Raw genomic sequence first — 17144 nt, 5'->3', positions numbered from 1 at the left:
ATATCACTTTATTCATAGCCAATGAAATGGAAACACAAATCGAGGGTTTCTTGTATTCTGAAGATGTGATGGCTGGTAACGGAGCTCTCAGGTCACAGTGGTCATCCTGAGGCGATTTCCTGCGGATACAAAGACTTTCTACTGCTGCTGGTCGCTGTGTTGTCTTCACTTCAGGTGCTTGACGGAAGCATGATGTCTGCCCAGTAATATCGTCCTCCTGAGTCCTCCTGAGTGTGGGAGGTCCAGGAACATCTCATGAAACACGGGCTTCACCATGTCACTTAGATGATCTGTAAAACATGGCAGTCACTGTTATTTGAACATTATACTGTTATGTTTCATTGGGTCAGTCATGTTTACCTACAGATACATTTAGTCTTGAATTAGGAGAAGCATGTATTTAACAGTGTGTATGTGGTGATCACAGAACTAATGTCAAGGTGATTCCAAAATGACAGAACAACATTTCATGACCCACCCACAGTAGTTACTCTTGAATCTATCTTGTTATATAAAACTATGTATTTCATTTCTAGGCAGTTAGACTGTAGTATTGGGTCCAAACTGCTGCAACACGTATTTACAGAGGGGTTAACTGTGTTAAACAATGGTCAGCAATGCTTATTATGCTTTTGCAGCATTAGCTCTGACCCATGTAAAATAAGCTTAAGAGTCCTGCTTTACACAAACACTCACTTATTGTTGTCCATATGCTACAAACACTGGCATTTACATATTTACACTGCACCTTGCCACATTCTGCACCATAAAGGAAACACTATTGCGCAATAAAAGATATCTATTTACAGTTCCATACATGTCTCTTGCTGCTCAAGTTAGCCAATTAACAACATCCTAGCAGAGCTAACAAGCTGGTTCATCTTGTAGCAATGGCTACAAAAAGTGCAAAACAATTGGATAATTTTTATTAAGTGAAGAGGGAAATAAATTACACAGAGCATTTGGCTTTAGCTGTAAATGGAGTTGTGACATACCAAAAGCTCATTTATAAGTAAGTGAGACTCGTTGTTTATACTGCATTGCCAGTCTACATGAATGCAGCAGAAAAGCAGCATTCCTATATTTATTCCACTGGACCTGTAATAGAGCTGCAGCATTGTCACCGATATTAGTACAGGTGCTGGTTATTTAATTAGAATATCATCAAAGTTGATTTATTTCAGTAATTCCATTCAAAAAGTGAAACATTACACACAGACTGATACATTTCAAATGTTTATTTCATTTAATTGTGATGATTAAAACTGACAACTGACCCAAATTCAGTGTCTCCGAAAATTAGAATATTACTTAAGACCAATACAAAAAAAGGATTTTTAGAAATGTTGGCCAACTGAAAAGTATGTACATGAAAAGTATGAGCATGTACAGCGCTCAATACTTGCGGCGTGGCATGGAGTCGATCAGTCTGTGGCACTGCTCGGGTGTTATGAGAGCCCAGGTTGCTCTGATAGTGGCCTTCAGCTCTTCTGCATTGTTGGGTCTGGCGTATCGCATCTTCCTCTTCACAATACCCCATAGATTTTCTATAGGGTTAAGGTCAGGCCAGTTTGCTGGCCAATTAAGAACACGGATACCGTTGTCCTTAAACCAGGTACTGGTAGCCTGTTGGAAAATGAAATCTGCATCTCCATAAAGTTGGTCAGCAGCAGGAAGCATGAAGTGCTCTAAAACTTCCTGGTAGACGGCTGCGTTGACCTTGGACCTCAGAAAACACAGTGGACCAACACCAGCAGATGACATGGCACCCCAAACCATCACTGACTGTGGAAACTTCAAGCAATGTGGATTCTGTGCCTCTCCTCTCTTCCTCCAGACTCTGAGACCTTGATTTCCAAAGGAAATGCAAAATTTACTTTCATCAGAGAACATAACTTTGGACCACTCAGCAGCAGTCCAGTCCTTTTTGTCTTTAGCCCAGGCGAGATGCTTCTGAGGCTTTGTCTTGTTCAAGAACACACTTGACACAAGGAATGCGACAGCTGAAACCCATGTCTTGCATACGTCTGTGCGTGGTGGTTCTTGACTCCAGCTGCAGTCCACTCTTTGTGAATCTCCCCCACATTTTTGAATTGGTTTTGTTTCACAATCCTCTCCAGGGTGTGGTTATCCCTATTGCTTGTACACTTTTTTTCTACCACATCTTTTCCTTCCCTTCACCTCTCTATTAATGTGCTTGGACACAGAGCTCTGTGAACAGCCAGCCTCTTTAGCAATGACCTTTTGTGTCTTGCCCTCCTTGTGCAAGGTGTCAATGGTCGTCTTTTGGACAGCTGTCAAGTCAGCAGTCTTCCCCATGATTGTGTAGCCTACAGAACTAGACTGAGAGACCATTTAAAGGCCTTTGCAGGTGTTTTGAGTTAATTAGCTGATTAGAGTGTGGCACCAGGTGTCTTCAATATTGAACCTTTTCACAATATTGTAATTTTCTGAGATACTGATTTTGGGGTTTTCATTAGTTGTCAGTTATAATCATCAAAATTAAAAGGAATGAACACTTGAAATTTATCAGTCTGTGTGGAACGAATGTATACATTATACAAGTTTCACTTTTTGAATGGAGTTACTGAAATAAATCAACTTTTTGATGATATTCTAATTATATGCTTATATACAGTCTATGGTTGTAATTTATTTGTTTGTTCAATTCTCCATCACGACAGATACAATTTCATCAATTGAAATTGGAGTGGAGAGAAAGTCATGAAGATGATGATGGTATGCAGGGGTGTTTTTAGGATCTTGAAACATTGGGGGCTTAGCCCAGCCCATAAAACTTAATACCTTCACATAATAATTGACCTCCACCCCACCCCAAAATTAAGTCTGTAAAGCAGTAAAGCAACAGTAAACATCCTCTACTTATACGGCACAACTAAACTCAGAACAACACTATTAACTGTCTCATTTTGATGTTGCTAAATTGTAATGTCATGTGTCTAATAATAATAATACACTCTTGAACAAAATCTTAAGACCAGGAGAAACATTGCAAGTACTCGTATTTTGCGCTGGTGGATCATAACCAGGTTGTAAGTTCTGCTTCAAAATGCCAAAAGAAGAAACAGGAGCAAGAGACAAAAAAATAGAGAGTAGGCAATTTATTGAAAACTGCATTTAAACTCAAACAGGCTGTTCATCAGCTGATCAAAAGTTTAAGACCATAGGCATAAAAAGGTAAAATCTGCACAAAAATATGGCTTTCGTGTCATTGATCTTCAGGCAGTCACACTGTCATGATCTCCTGATAGCAAAGGCAAAAAGGCTTTCTCTCATTGAATGTGGCAGGATTGTTGAGCTGCACAAGCAAGGCCTCTCGCAACGCGCCATCGCTGCCAAGGTTGGACGCAGTAAGACAGTAATTTTACATTTCTTAAAAGATCCTGAGTTATGGGATAAAAAAGTCAAGTGGTAGACCCAAAAAAAGTTCACCTGCACTGAGCCACAGGATCCGACGGGTTGTCTGTGAAGACACAGGTCGATCCTCAACCCAAATTAAGGCACTTACTGATGCTGACTGTAGCCCAATAACCATAAGACATCATCTGCGAGAGAAGGGCTTCAAGAACAAAAAACGTCTTCAAAGGCCGCGTCTCCTCCCACGCCACAAACTTGCCTGTTTGGAATTTGCAAGGGAGCACCAAACATGGGACATTTAAAGTTGGAAGAAAGTTTTATTCTCTGACGAGAAAAATTTTTACCTGGACGGTCCTGATGGCTTCCAACGTTACTGGCATGACAAGGAGATCCCACCGGAGATGTTTTCTACGCGGCACAGTGGAGGAGGCTCCATCGTGATTTGGGGTGCTTTTTCCTTCAATGGGAAAATGGAGCTTCAGGTTGTCCAGGGGTGTCAAATGTCAAATTTTGAGAGGTCAAACAGCATAAATCATAAACTTTGCAATCAATCGCGGTCCACCTGCGTGCCGCACCGTGGGGAAGGGATCCATACCACGGATTCTGCAACCCCTTGCACCACTACTCTCCATGGTAGTGTGGGGATGTTTTGTTGTGCAGGATCACAGCCCCTATGTTTCCACATGAGGAAAGGTCAAGATAGGCTATCAGAGTTAAAATGGACTGTCTATTGCAATAGACTAGGCAACTTGATGAGTTTGTTTTTTTAAGTAGCCCATTAAAATATTCCTTCAAATGCAGTGAAGAAGCTGATTATCTGTAATTTAGCTATTTCTACAATTATTTTCCTTTATAAATCTCCATGAAGGTGTTTATAAGATCACTTTAAAATATAACTTTTGCTGCCGAGCCAACTTTTGTTAACTGTGCCTTTTATTAGGGAGATGTAGGCAACCAAACCACTTGTTTTGCAGTAGCACAGGCTCCCAATACACTCATTATTCCTGAAGGATCTAAATAATGTTACAACAATGCAAGGAATAATTGTGGCGGAAACACCAGAGCAGCTCCTTGTTGAAGCAGGTAAACCTACATACAGAGGAAGCTGTGCGTCATGAGTAAAACAGGACTGTTTTATCCACCATATTCTTTTCTCTCTCTCTCTCTCTCTCTCTCTCTCTCTCTCTCTCTCTCTCTCTGTGCATCTGAAAAATAAATAACAGCTGGTAGCTGCTGAGTGAAAGATTAGTTTCACCGGTGACATTCTGTTTATGGACTCCCTGCTTGACATCACTATAAAACAAATAGTAACCAATGTGTATTAAAGAAAAGAAACAGGCTTATGTCCAAAGCAATGCTCTGATCAACAACAGGACACTTTTAATATATCTGAATCAATCCAGTGATTGTTTGACATAGATGTTACAGTGTGAAGTCTACATTTGCTCTGCAGAGACTAAAGGCTTTTAATGCGCCGTTTATGGAAAGTGAAAGTATTTCACTTGCCGGCTCGTGAAAGAGCGACGCAGGCTGCTTTCCAACAGGCCACCAGTGCCATGGTGTGCGCTCACTAGATTTCAGTTGTATTAGTAGAACAATAAAGCCTTAACTGAAAAGATATTTGCCTGATTTTCTAAATGTTTGCATCCGCCCAGCTCTGTGACTGTGACAAGTGCCCGACCAGCGATTTACTGCGTAACTGCGCGCACAGCCTGGATGACAGCTCATTTCTTTTAATGAAGCAAAATGCAGATTACAGACTGATTAAGTTATAAAAGGTATGAATGGAAAATGTAGCGAAATTAAGAGTAGTCCTACATTAGATGTACCCACCCCTGCTGAAGACATCATCACTGCTGCCTTCAGCTAGAAGTAACAGCAACACAAAAGAAGAAGCTGCACCGACCTTGAGCAACTTTTTTGTTCTCCCTCAACATTTCTATACATTTTGTCTGCGACTGAGTGGAGCGTGTGAGTGATTGACTGGTCACTTAGTAAACCACCTCCTATATGAGCCAGCTCCAAAATCACCGGAGCCAGGAAGGCTTACATTAGGAAAAGAGGGGGGGGCAAGACATAGATTTTGAAATGAAATATGTATAATGCCTCCTCTGCCTATCAGGTGATTAACCTCACCACAAATCTACAGTTAATTTCAGCGCCTCTGCAAAAGTGCAGCTCACAGCTTCAGGTGGAGCAGGACAGACACAGAGCTACAGCTGGATCATCTTATTCTCGCTAATTTACAGGAGAATGAATTATAACAATAATCTATCTCTCTCTCGCTGGCTCCCGTGCACGTAACGTTAGTTAAGCGAGTAAAGTTCAATTTTCGGCCTTTTGTTGTTTGATTTTTAAAAACCCCTCTGAGATCCGGGGCTTTTCAAAAAACATCCGGGGCTATAGGGCTAACTACGCCGCTGAATGGTATGATATGAACAAGAACAAGAGGGGATGAGCATCAGTGTCCAACAGAGACTGAGAGAGAGAGAGGAGAGGAGGGCCAAACTCAGTGTCAGAAAGAGATAAATCAACTGTATGATAAAGTTCTGGTCAGAAGCTGCCAGAGCTGCAGCTCCTCTTTTCCTCCTCTCACTGTCTGATGGAGGTTGATGACGGAGCAGAGCTCTGCTTTCCACAACTCCTCAACACCTCCTGCAGGAAGCCGACACTTCCTGGGTCTAAAGATGTATTTCTGAACACTCTTCTGTCGTCCATCTCTCTGCTCACTGTGGCTCTCAACCTGCTTGTCATCATCTCAGTCTCCCACTTCAGGCAGAGATCAATTTCTCAGCAGAGCCTTCACTTAATAAGTTTTAGAAATATGAGAAATGTGATACTACTTTTTCCATTTCCACTATTGTCTGATGCTATGTGTAATGATACTTTTCTCTTTCCCTCCAGGCAGCTCCACACACCCACCAACATCCTCCTCCTCTCTCTGGCTGTCTCAGACTTTCTCATGGGCCTCCTGCTGATGCCAGTAGAAATCCTTAGAAAAACATCATGCTGGTTTCTTGGTGACCTCATGTGTTCTCTATTTAAGTATGTAGCGTACATCATTCCCTCTGTTTCTGTAGGAGACATGGTGCTCATATCAGTTGACCGATATGTTGCTATTTGTCACCCTCTGCATTATACCACTAGAATCACTGAGAGAAGAGTTAAACTCTGTGTTTGTCTGTGTTGGTTCTGTTCTGTTTTCTACTGCAGTCTCTTTGTAAAAGATGACCTGACTCAACCAGAAAGGTATTATTCCTGCTACGGAGAGTGTGTGATTGTAGTTGACCGTATCACAGAAGCTGTTAACCTTGTTTTGACCTTTATTGTTCCAGTTACTGTCATCATAGTTCTGTATATGAGAGTGTTTGTAGTGGCTGTGTCTCAGGCTCGTGCCATGCGCTCTCACATTACAGCTGTCACACTCCAGCTTTCAGTGACTCTAACAACAAAGAAATCTGAGCTGAAAGCAGCCAGGACTCTTGGTGTTCTTGTAGTTGTGTTCCTAATATGTTTCTGCCCATATTACTGTGTGTCTCTTGCAGATGACAGTTTGCTCAATACTTCTTCTGGAACCTTTGTGATTTATCTGTTTAGTTTGAACTCGTGTCTAAACCCTGTGATTTATGCCATGTTCTACCCCTGGTTTAGAAAATCAGTTAAACTCATTGTTACTCTGCAGATTCTGCAGCCTGGCTCCTGTGAGGCCAACATACTGTAGAGAGGAGGTGGCATGACTGAAATGAGATCTGCTCTACAAATGTTTTCACTGAATTCAAAATCCGAAAAGTGGAAGTAAAATTTCTTTCTTCTGTCTTTTTAAATAATATATAAATAGTATATTTTTATAGTTATAGTAAACATTTATTTTGTAGGGGATGGTGAATGACGATCAAAGGTGATTTAGTTTAGCATAGGTTAAAGTGGCCAATGTGCTAATGAGAAGCAATAAGCTTACCTGCTAGCATATTTGCTGTTGGCTGACCATCAAGAAGATTTTTCCCATTGAAGAAATACAAAAATCAATCTAACTGAAATATAAAACATAAATGAATGTGATTTGTCTTCAAAACCACAATTTAAACATGACTGTATGTTTTACTTAAAGGTAATACAGTCCACTCCAAAAGTATTGGAACGGTAAGGTTTTTGTTGTTCACTGAAGACATTTGGGTTTGAGATCAAAAGATGAGTATGACACAAGAGTTCAGAATTTCAGCTTTTATTTCCTGGTATTCACATCTAGATGTGTTAAACAACTTAGGAGATATCACCGTTTGTATTAGAACACAGCATTCTTAGCTGAGCTAAAGTAATGGAAGAAATGATCTTAAAGTAAATAACATTTAATATTTGGTGCCATAACCCTTGCTTGCAATAACTGCCTCAAGCCTGCGACCCATCGACATCACCAAACTGTTACATTCTTCATTTGTGATGCTATTCCAGGCTTTTACCGCAGCTTCTTTCAGTTCTTGTTTGTTTCGGGGTGTTTCTCCCTTCAGTCTCCTCTTAAGGAGGTGAAATGCACACTCTGTTGGGTTAACGTCAGCTGATTGACTTGGCCAGTCTAAAACCTTCCACTTTTTTCCCCTGATGAAGTCCTTTGTCTTGTTGGCAGTGTGCTTTGGCTCATTGTGCTGCTGCATGATAAATTTCCTCCCCTAAACTTCCTTCCATCCGTAAATTGGCAGACAAAATGTTTCTGTCCACTTCTGAATTCATTCTGCTGCTACCATCATCAGTTACTTCATCAATAAATATTAATGAGCCTGATCCAGAAGCAGCCATGCACGCCCAAGCCATGACATTACCTCCACCGTGCTTCACATATGAGCTTGTATGCTTCGGATCATAAGCAGTTCCTTTCTTTCTCCACACTTTGGCCTTTCCATCACTTTGCTAGAGATTAATCTTGGTCTCATCAGTCCATAAGATTGGGTTCCAGAACTTTTGTGTCTCATCTACTCTCATCTTTACTTCATTGCAAATTTCAATGTGGCCTTCCGATTCTTACTGCTGATGAGTGGTTTGCATCTTGTGGTGTGGCCTCTATATTTCTGCTCTCTGAGTTGCTTGACAATGGCTTGCTTTTCTCCCATAGAGAGCTCTCTGGTCTTCATGTTGGTTCAACAGGAAATGCAGTCTTTATAGGTTTGAACCAAGGATGAAAACTTAGACTAGTCATGCAGAGCTATTTAATATTTGGACAATCAACCTAAAAGGCAACACCTGGGCAACAAGAAACATTGGTCAGTCACATGTTCCATTAGTTTTGCTCACTTGAAAAATGGGTGGGTTCACACAAAGAGTGATATGTACTGAGTTGTTTAGCACATCTAGATGTGAATACCAGGAAATGAGAGCAGAAATTCTGAACTCTTGTTTCATACTCATCTTTTGATCCTAAACATAAATGTTTTAAGTGAACAACAACAAAAAAACATACTTTTGGAGGGGACAGTACAAATATTTAAAGAAAATATTTTACTCCTCCAACTGGTTTGCATCCTTCCAAGTAAAGACATCTGGTATTGTCATTAACATATAAAAGCTTATTAGCAAGCTAGTAAAATCAACACCTAGCTACTATGGTATCAATCAAGTTTTTGTTGGCCCTGATCCTAATATTTGAGACTTATCTGATACTTTTTTTTACTTACATGTTGATTAACTGTCTATCTGACACATTGAAATAACAGCTGTAACCTTCTTCATCTAACACACCTTATTTTTCATAAGTTATTTCACCCATATAATTAAAGTCCTGATTCAAAAATATTACGTTTATAAGCTTAAATTATTCATATAGTACACTGGGAGAATGTGACAACTGAAGTAGACATGCAGTCTGCTAGCGATCTGGTAGTTGAAGTTGTGGGAACTATGGAAACACTCGGGTTGTAATGTGGTGTCTACAGTGGAGCTTCCTCCCTCACTAACAGACTCACAATCTTTGGCTGCGTAGAGACACCAGATTACAGAGAGCACTATAAATACAACAGACATGTACAATTTTGGCCTGTTTAACTGGTGCAGGTTGTGAATCCACATTATGTGCACATTTAGAGATGAGAAAATGGTGTATGCCACAATACAAATCACAAACCTGCTAACAAACTTTCCATTTCTGCTTTAATTCAATTCTGCTCTACTTCTACATGCTGAGAGAGATCTTTGCACTGATTGCCCAAACAAGTTGTAACATACATGCAGAGCACTTAACATAATCTTTGTCCTCCTCCAGAATCACTGAGATGTCCGCTAGCAAATCTTGTTGAAGTTACTTGTTACCTGAGCCTTCACGCTGCGTCTGCTTTGCCTGGCGTGGAGGTGAGGCAGTGGTGGCCAACAAGTCACGTTACCTGTATCACAAGGAAGATCGGTAGTTATGCACTGTAACTCCAGATTCTATGAGTATAGGCGCAGCCCTTTAAGGCAAGGATTATAGTTTCCGCGTCTGCGAGGGTCCGCTAGGGTCCGTGTGCCGAAAAAATCGTCATCAGAGGGGGTACGCGTGCCTCCTGTTTTTTGTGACAGCACAGCGACTAGCGCTACCAGGGCATCAACCAATCTACTGCGCATGTGTGGAACATGTCTGCCAAGCTGACTGAAGTAGTATTATCAGAAGTGATCCGCGTCCACGGGGTCCGCAGCTTTCCATGTCCACTTCCGCTCCTGAGTATATTCGAGGTTTAAGGCTATCGCTATTGGATTTAACCCTACGCGCGCATGCGCCACTGACAAAAGCTTGGTAACGCCCAATCACAACCTGGGCCTCTCCTATGTCTGTACCTTGTAAATATACACAATGGTGAGACTTAGCCATCGACTCCCATAGTGCCTTTTCTTCAGCTCTGAGAACCAAGGTCCAGTGAGCCCCACGACAACAAGGCTGCAGGGGCCTACATAAACCGCCAAGGTGGGGTGCGCTTGGCGCAGCTGCTGTGCTTAGCCAGGAGGCTTCTCCTGTAGGCGCACACTCATCTGCTCTCCATCAGAGCGGAGTATATCCCTGGCGTGTTGATCAGAGATGCGGACAACATGTCGAGTGGGGGCCCTCGCCCGGACGAGAGGTGCCTCCACCCTGATCTGGTGGCCCAGATCAGGCGCTGCCTCTGTCTCACCGGATGAACCCCCACTGTAACCTCCTCATGTGCAGGAGGGCCAGGGGGACCACCTCGTGACCCACTGACATGGGACCCAGAAGCCTCATCATCGTCAGAGCCGTCACCACCGCCCATGGAACAACACAGCAGAGCAGCTCCATCAGAGCGTTTTCCCTCTCCTGAAAGAGCCACACTCTCGAGTAAGAGGAGTACAACACCACACCCAGGTAGGTGAGCCTCTAGGAGGGGAGATGATCAATCTTCTTCCAGTTCACCGCAAAACCCAGGTGGGACAGCTGCACAGAGACAGTGCCAGCAGCAGCAGGTCGTCCAGATAAAACAGGACCCTGATGCCCACTTGCTGCACCAGCTCCAGACCCATCTCGACACGCTTGGAGAAAGTGTCGGGATGGCCGTTCGGTTACAGAGAGTAACGGAATGGCAGGCACTTGTACTTGTACTGGGCCCATCGCAAAGAGAACTACAAGAACTTTCTTTGTTCTGGGATGACATGAACGTGAAAGTACGTGTCCTTAAGGTCAATGGAGGGGAGCCAGAGATACACCCTTCAACACCTGTTTTACTGTAAGCATTCGAAAAGGTCTCTCTATAATCACTTTGTTGAACAGTGACAGATCAAGGATGGGCCTCATGCCCCATCTTCTTCTTGACCAGGAAGTAACAGGAATAGAACCCCTGATTCTCCTGCCCCAGAGGAACCCTGGAGATAGCATGGTTTTCCAGGAGCTCCTCAAGCTCCGCCTGGAGGGAGGCGTTCTGAGCTGGGGAGAGCACGGACTTCACTATCCCGGTGAAGGGGGGATGTGAACTGCAGCCTGTGACCCCGGTGGTTTAAGCTGTGCATCCATCTGCCCATCGAGCAGGAAAACAGCCAATGGCAAGGCATGGCCACTAGAGGAGATGAGTCAATACTCTGTGCTCCGCCGCTTAGGGGGGCACAGGCCACATTGTGAAAGACCTTCTCAAACAGTCAGGGGGGTGCAAAGCCTCCGTACCCCCCACCAGATAGGCTGAGGAGGAAATGCTCAGTTTGTGACATCGGAGCCAGGCTGCATGAAGGCCATCCGGCCAGCTGCAGCCAGTCCGTGTTATGCTGATCCCCTAGTACGGGGAAGGAGACAGAGGTAGACACAGTCGCCAGGGGGTCCACACCCGTGGTCTCATTACCGTGTCGCTCCCCTGGTGAGGGGAGGGGGCCAGGGGCAGACAGTGTTGCCAGGGGGTACATACGAGGTAGCGTAGCCACACTCATGGGTGTGAGAGTAATTCTTAGATGTCTTAATTGATGTAACAGGGAAAGGTAAGACAGGTCTAGCTTAGAGTAATTTAGCTGACCCCATAAGTGTTTGACATTATAGCTTTAGGTATTTCTCACACGTACTTGTCCTCGTCAAAAAGACAACAATAGACTGATTAGCTAGAGAGCTAGTAGCTCAGACGTCAGGCTAGCAGATATCTGTGTTCTCTGGGAATCTTCAATTCAATTCAATTTTATTTATATAGCGCCAAATCACAACAACAGTTATCTCACAGCGCTTATCAGCGAATCTTACAAGGTTGAGCCATACAAGAATGTTTACAAGAACTAACTGGCTCCACAGATTAGAGTACAACTCTTGGATAGTGAGAGATTCCAAAATGACGAAGCATTGGAAACTAAACATCAGATAGATTAGGTGTTCTAGGTGAAGGTGACCTAATAGAGAAACCTACAGGCACTAGGGAGAAGACAGAAACATAAAAGGGACCACAAGATGTTATCCTTCAGATTTGGTGTTGGCATTTGACGTGTTCACATGTTGTATGCTGGCACCAGGCTATGTTAAGTCTTCATCAGTCTCCGAAACTTCTTCACACCTGACAGCTGGCTCACAATAATTCTCAACAGTGGGCTCATCGCCGCACCACTCGATCGTCAAGGGAAGAGGGCTGGAGAAGACAGTGTTGTCGTACATGTGTCTTCTCTTCTTGCTGATAATCTTCTGCTCTTTAGACAGCTCAGTGCTGAAGAAAAATGTGAGCTGATGGCTAGGTCTCACTGTTGCATATATACAAGGTACGGACGTAGGAGCGGCCCACGCTGCTGGTGGGTGTGGACAAGCTTTTCTCATGCGTGCATAATGGCAAACCCAACAATAGCCATAGAGGACAAAGCCTATACTAAGTAGAAGACCATCTACAGTTGTATACATGGTGGCTGTTGTAACCGTACTCTCACATGCTTTACACGTAAAACCACCAGGTTGATTGTGTGGTTATTAAAATAAAATAAATTGCCTCGCACCGCTTCACAGGCACTCAAAGAAAGTGAATGGGGGAAACAGGAGAAGCTGGGGCTGTCTGGAAACAGGAGAATTCATCAGCAAAATCTTAATAATTCTATGTAAAATTTGGCAGCCTAAACCATATACATAATAAATCTGTAAAAACAACTTTCATATAAAAAGACACAGCTATTTCTAAATACTGCAGTACAAAGCTTATAGAGCTGCCTTGGACCATGTTAACCTTTTACTACCAATTAAAAAGAACTTATGAAGAAAGGTAAGCTATGTGTAAATGAACCACCTGCCTGCCACTTGCTCCCACACTACTCACCTTTTGGATAATTGTTTTGTTTACTTGATGTCTTGAGTGTTCTGTGTCCGCACTTTGAGTCTGCCACACACAAATCATAACAGAATAATTTGCTCAAATGGGCTGGAGGATACAGATGACCGGCGTTAGCCTTCATGATAAGCTCACGCCTTGTAGAGCGGCTCAATGGGCCACAGCATTATGTTCAAGTAATTCTCCCATTTGCCACCATTTACCCTCTTTTGTGGATGAGATTAAAGAAAGTATTCGATCTTCCAGTTAGGGGAAGAGAGGCAGGAGATAGATTACTCTCTCTTCATCAGGGTATTCAGTCAGTAGCTGATTTCGCTGTTGATTTAAGGATTTTGGCAGCGGAAAGTGGACTCTCAGCGGCTGATGGACCAGTGGCAGATGACGATCGTGTGGTACCTCTACTGTGGTGGGGACGGGCTTATGCGCTCTGCTTGTCACAGTGTAGGTACCAGATGTGCTCGGATGGTCAGATGTGTTCAGGGGCCTGCGCCTGCTGGTAACGTGACATAACGTGATTGGCTGTAAGTTTGTATGATGACATGGCATATTGTTATTGGCTGTATGTTGGACTGTTTACGAATATACACTGAACAAAATTCTAAACGCAACACTTTTGTTTTTGCCCCCATTCATCATGAGCTGAAGTCAAAGATCTAAGACTTTCTCTATGTGCACAAAAGGCCTATTTCTCTCAAATATTGTTCACAAATCTGTCAAAATCTGTGTTAGTGAGCACTTCTCCTTTGCCGAGGTAATCCATCCACCTCACAGGTGTGGCATATCAAGATGCTGATCAGACAGCATGGGTAGTGCAACTCTCTTAACTTTAAGATAACTGTTAAGCTGTCTTAACTTTTACTGTTCCACCTGGTAGTGTTTTACAAAAACAAAATGTCAACAGGCGGAACTTTAACTTATTAACTTTCAATTAATTGATTCTACCGATGTGTTTGACGACATAACACTTGTTAGTAGAAAGGCTGTAGGCGATGTAACGCTTCTTAATTCCTTAATGGACTAATAAAGCTAATGCAAGCTAACACGATCATGTCTTGTAGCTTAGTAACATTAACGTATTAGAAGTAACATTATAATTAACTAAACTAAAATTATGTAATAATTTTAATATTATATATATTAATATTCAGGTTAAGTGATTTGCTTAAAATAGTTCTTTAGACATGTATTAATAAATGTTACGCTGATTCATGGTAACACTGGCCACACATCTGCAAGTCCTGAAAAAATCCAGTGTTGCAAATTACCACAATTATATCATTTTTAAAAACGCTGAAGCATTTTAAACCTTGTGTATAATCTCAATAACAGATGATTCATTATATCTAGTTTTGTTGAATAGGTTAACTTACGGCAAATGCAAAGCTGGGATGACAACTGGGTACCAACCAAAATGTTAGACTTAGCTAGCTTGGTAGTGTTGAACAAAGTGGGCAATGTTTCAGCAAGCAGGCACCTTAGCTCCACCTACGCCCCACTTTTTTGCCCATTTTGGTTATCCAGGAGGTATACCGAGTGCCAAAATGAGTTCCAGCCCTATTGTACCTTAAAGAGCAGTTGCCTTTGGTTATTTGTGTATGTGCTGTAAAAACAGCTGGTTGTTACAGTCCATGTTCAGATTCACCCATCATTTTCCACCTTATTAATGTATGATAATATTATTGTCGTATTGACATTTCTCTGTGGATAAACTTTTAAGACTTTCACATTTTGGTTATTGTTCCTGATCCCCTTTTTATTCATCTTTACTAATACTTTTAGTATTATTAATAACTTTAGTATTTATTAATATATATATTTTATATTTGACCAAACCTAAACTACTATATTGTGAACAGAAGGGGAGTCGAACACGTGGCGGATTGGAGAGAAAGTGATGAAGATGATGACATTGTAATGTGAAGAAGTGAGGAGGGACATAAGTGTCCAACAGAGACCGAGCAAGAGGAGAGGAGGGACAAACTGAATGTCAGAAAGAGATAAATCAACTGTATGATAAAGTGTTCTGGTCAGAGCTGCAGCTCCTCCTTTCCTCCTCTCACTGTCTGATGGAGGTTGATGACGGAGCAGAACTCTGCTTTCCACAACTCCTCAACACCTCCTGCAGGAAGCCGACACTTCCTCGGTCCGAAGCTGTATTTCTGAACACTCTTCTGTCCTCCATCTCTCTGCTCACTGTGGCTCTCAACCTGCTTGTCATCATCTCAGTCTCCCACTTCAGGCAGAGATCAGTTTCTCAGCAAAGTTTTAGAAAATATGAGACATGTACTTTTAGCTAGTGTTTCTGTGGTAATTTGTACTTTCCTCTTTCCCTCCAGGCAGCTCCACACACCCACCAACATCCTCCTCTTCTCTCTGGCTGTCTCAGACTTGATTGTGGGCCTCCTGTTGATGCCGTTAGTAATCCTCAGAATAACATCCTGCTGGTTTCTTGGTGATGGCGTGTGTTCTCTGTTTATGTATGTATCATACATCATTCCCTGTGCCTCAGTAGGAGTCATGGTGCTCATATCAGTTGACCGATATGTTGCTATTTGTCACCCTCTGCATTATACCACCAGAATCACTGAGAGAAGAGTTAAACTCTGTGTTTGTCTGTGTTGGTTCTGTTCGGTTTTCTACAGCAGTCTCTTTGTAAAATATGGTGTGACTCAACCAGACAGGTATAATTCCTGCTACGGAGAGTGTGTTGTTTTAGTTGACCATATCGCAGAAGCAGCTGACCTTGCTTTGACCTTTGTTGTTACAGTTACTGTCATCATCGTTCTGTATATGAGAGTGTTTGTAGTGGCTGTGTCTCAGGCTCGTGCCATGCGCTCTCACATTACAGCTGTCACACTCCAAAGTTCAGTGACACTAACAACAAAGAAATCAGAGCTGAAAGCAGCCAGGACTCTTGGTGTTCTTGTAGTTGTGTTTCTAATATGTTTCTTCCCATATTATGGTGTGACTCTTGCAGAGGACAGCTTGCTCAGTACTTATTTTTTAACCTTTGCTATCTATCTGTTTTATTTTAATTCATGTCTAAACCCTGTGATTTATGCCATGTTCTATCCCTGGTATAGAAAATCTGTTAAACTCATTGTTACTCTTCAGATTCTGCAGTCTGGCTCCTGTGAGACCAACATACTGTAGAGAAGCGGTGGTGGGACTGAGATTAGATCTGCTCTACAAAAGGTTTTCAATTAATTCAAAATCCAAGTGAATGGAAATGTCTTTATACTCTCTCTTTAAATAGTATATAAACAATATATGTAAATAATTACTAGTTGGTCGAATCTGAAAACTAAACAATGGGATTATAATTCCTATTTCCTATCCCTGTAAATGTGACCGGGGAGGTGGGTAAAGCCTGTAGGAGGAGAAAATGGAACAGTATTCATGTACAAAATGACTTGTATCAAAATCCATGTAAATTTTAGATCCACTTGCCAATGATCAATACTTTGTGCTACACACACATTTAATATGAATATAAACTGTTGTTTATATACACTTATATACACATCAGTAAGCTCAAATGAATCACTCACAACATTTTTGAATCTTACATTTTATGATTTATTCTAAAGAGCAAAAAGCTCAATCAATGACTGTTCAAACATTCAGAAATCTGAATAATCAATTGATCAGATGATCTATGGGTGGGGATAATATCAAATAACTAGTAAAGCAAGATGTTGTTGGGACTCTCCAAGAAAAGCCATTTAATTACTGCAAAATGCCAGAGCTGTGTTCGAAATCACCTTATATTTCCTAAGTGTATGATTTATGTATACAGTAAAGAATCTCAAAAATGAAGTACACTGCTTTTTTCTAAAAAGTCCTTAATGCAGGCTCTGACTTTAACAGATGTTAAAATTATAGTTGTGCTGCACTGCTAATCCTATCAGTAATGTAAATGTGTTCATGTAATGAATTATTTATTTTGTAGGGGACTGTGAATGAATAATCAAAGGTGATTTTAAACCTAGCATAAGTTAAAGTGGCCAATGCTCTAATGGGTCA

General features: G+C 41.9%; 2 protein-coding genes across 2 annotated transcripts; both read left to right on the top strand.

The window, feature by feature from the left end:
- Positions 1-5980: 5980 nt before the first annotated feature.
- On the top strand, positions 5981-7099 carry LOC119903473 (trace amine-associated receptor 13c-like). The gene is made up of 2 exons (XM_038719692.1): positions 5981-6153; positions 6283-7099. Exons 1-2 carry the CDS (start codon positions 5981-5983, stop codon positions 7097-7099), a joined length of 990 nt encoding a protein of 329 aa, XP_038575620.1.
- Positions 7100-15184: 8085 nt separating this feature from the next.
- On the top strand, positions 15185-16271 carry LOC119904525 (trace amine-associated receptor 13c-like). Its single transcript, XM_038721286.1, has 2 exons — positions 15185-15357; positions 15455-16271. The coding sequence occupies exons 1-2, from the start codon at positions 15185-15187 to the stop codon at positions 16269-16271; spliced, it is 990 nt and encodes a 329-aa protein (XP_038577214.1).
- The last annotated feature ends 873 nt before the right edge of the window (positions 16272-17144 follow it).

The sequence above is a fragment of the Micropterus salmoides genome, unplaced genomic scaffold (genome assembly GCF_014851395.1).
Source record: "Micropterus salmoides isolate LMB-PRFRI ecotype aquatic unplaced genomic scaffold, ASM1485139v1 Ms_hic_scaffold_15, whole genome shotgun sequence".
Classification (NCBI taxonomy): Eukaryota; Metazoa; Chordata; class Actinopteri; order Centrarchiformes; family Centrarchidae; genus Micropterus; species Micropterus salmoides.
The sequence above is the reverse complement of the archived record's forward strand: the minus strand, read 5'-3'. Positions and strand labels throughout refer to the sequence as shown.

Excerpts from the sequence above, each read along its gene's own strand:
- LOC119904525 (XM_038721286.1), top strand. The coding sequence starts at position 15,185 with ATGGAGGTTGATGACGGAGCAGAACTCTGCTTTCCACAACTCCTCAAC. Across the intron at positions 15,358-15,454 it reads ATCTCAGTCTCCCACTTCAG|GCAGCTCCACACACCCACCA; the intron begins GCAGAGATCAGT and ends CTTTCCCTCCAG.
- LOC119903473 (XM_038719692.1), top strand. The coding sequence starts at position 5,981 with ATGGAGGTTGATGACGGAGCAGAGCTCTGCTTTCCACAACTCCTCAAC. Across the intron at positions 6,154-6,282 it reads ATCTCAGTCTCCCACTTCAG|GCAGCTCCACACACCCACCA; the intron begins GCAGAGATCAAT and ends CTTTCCCTCCAG.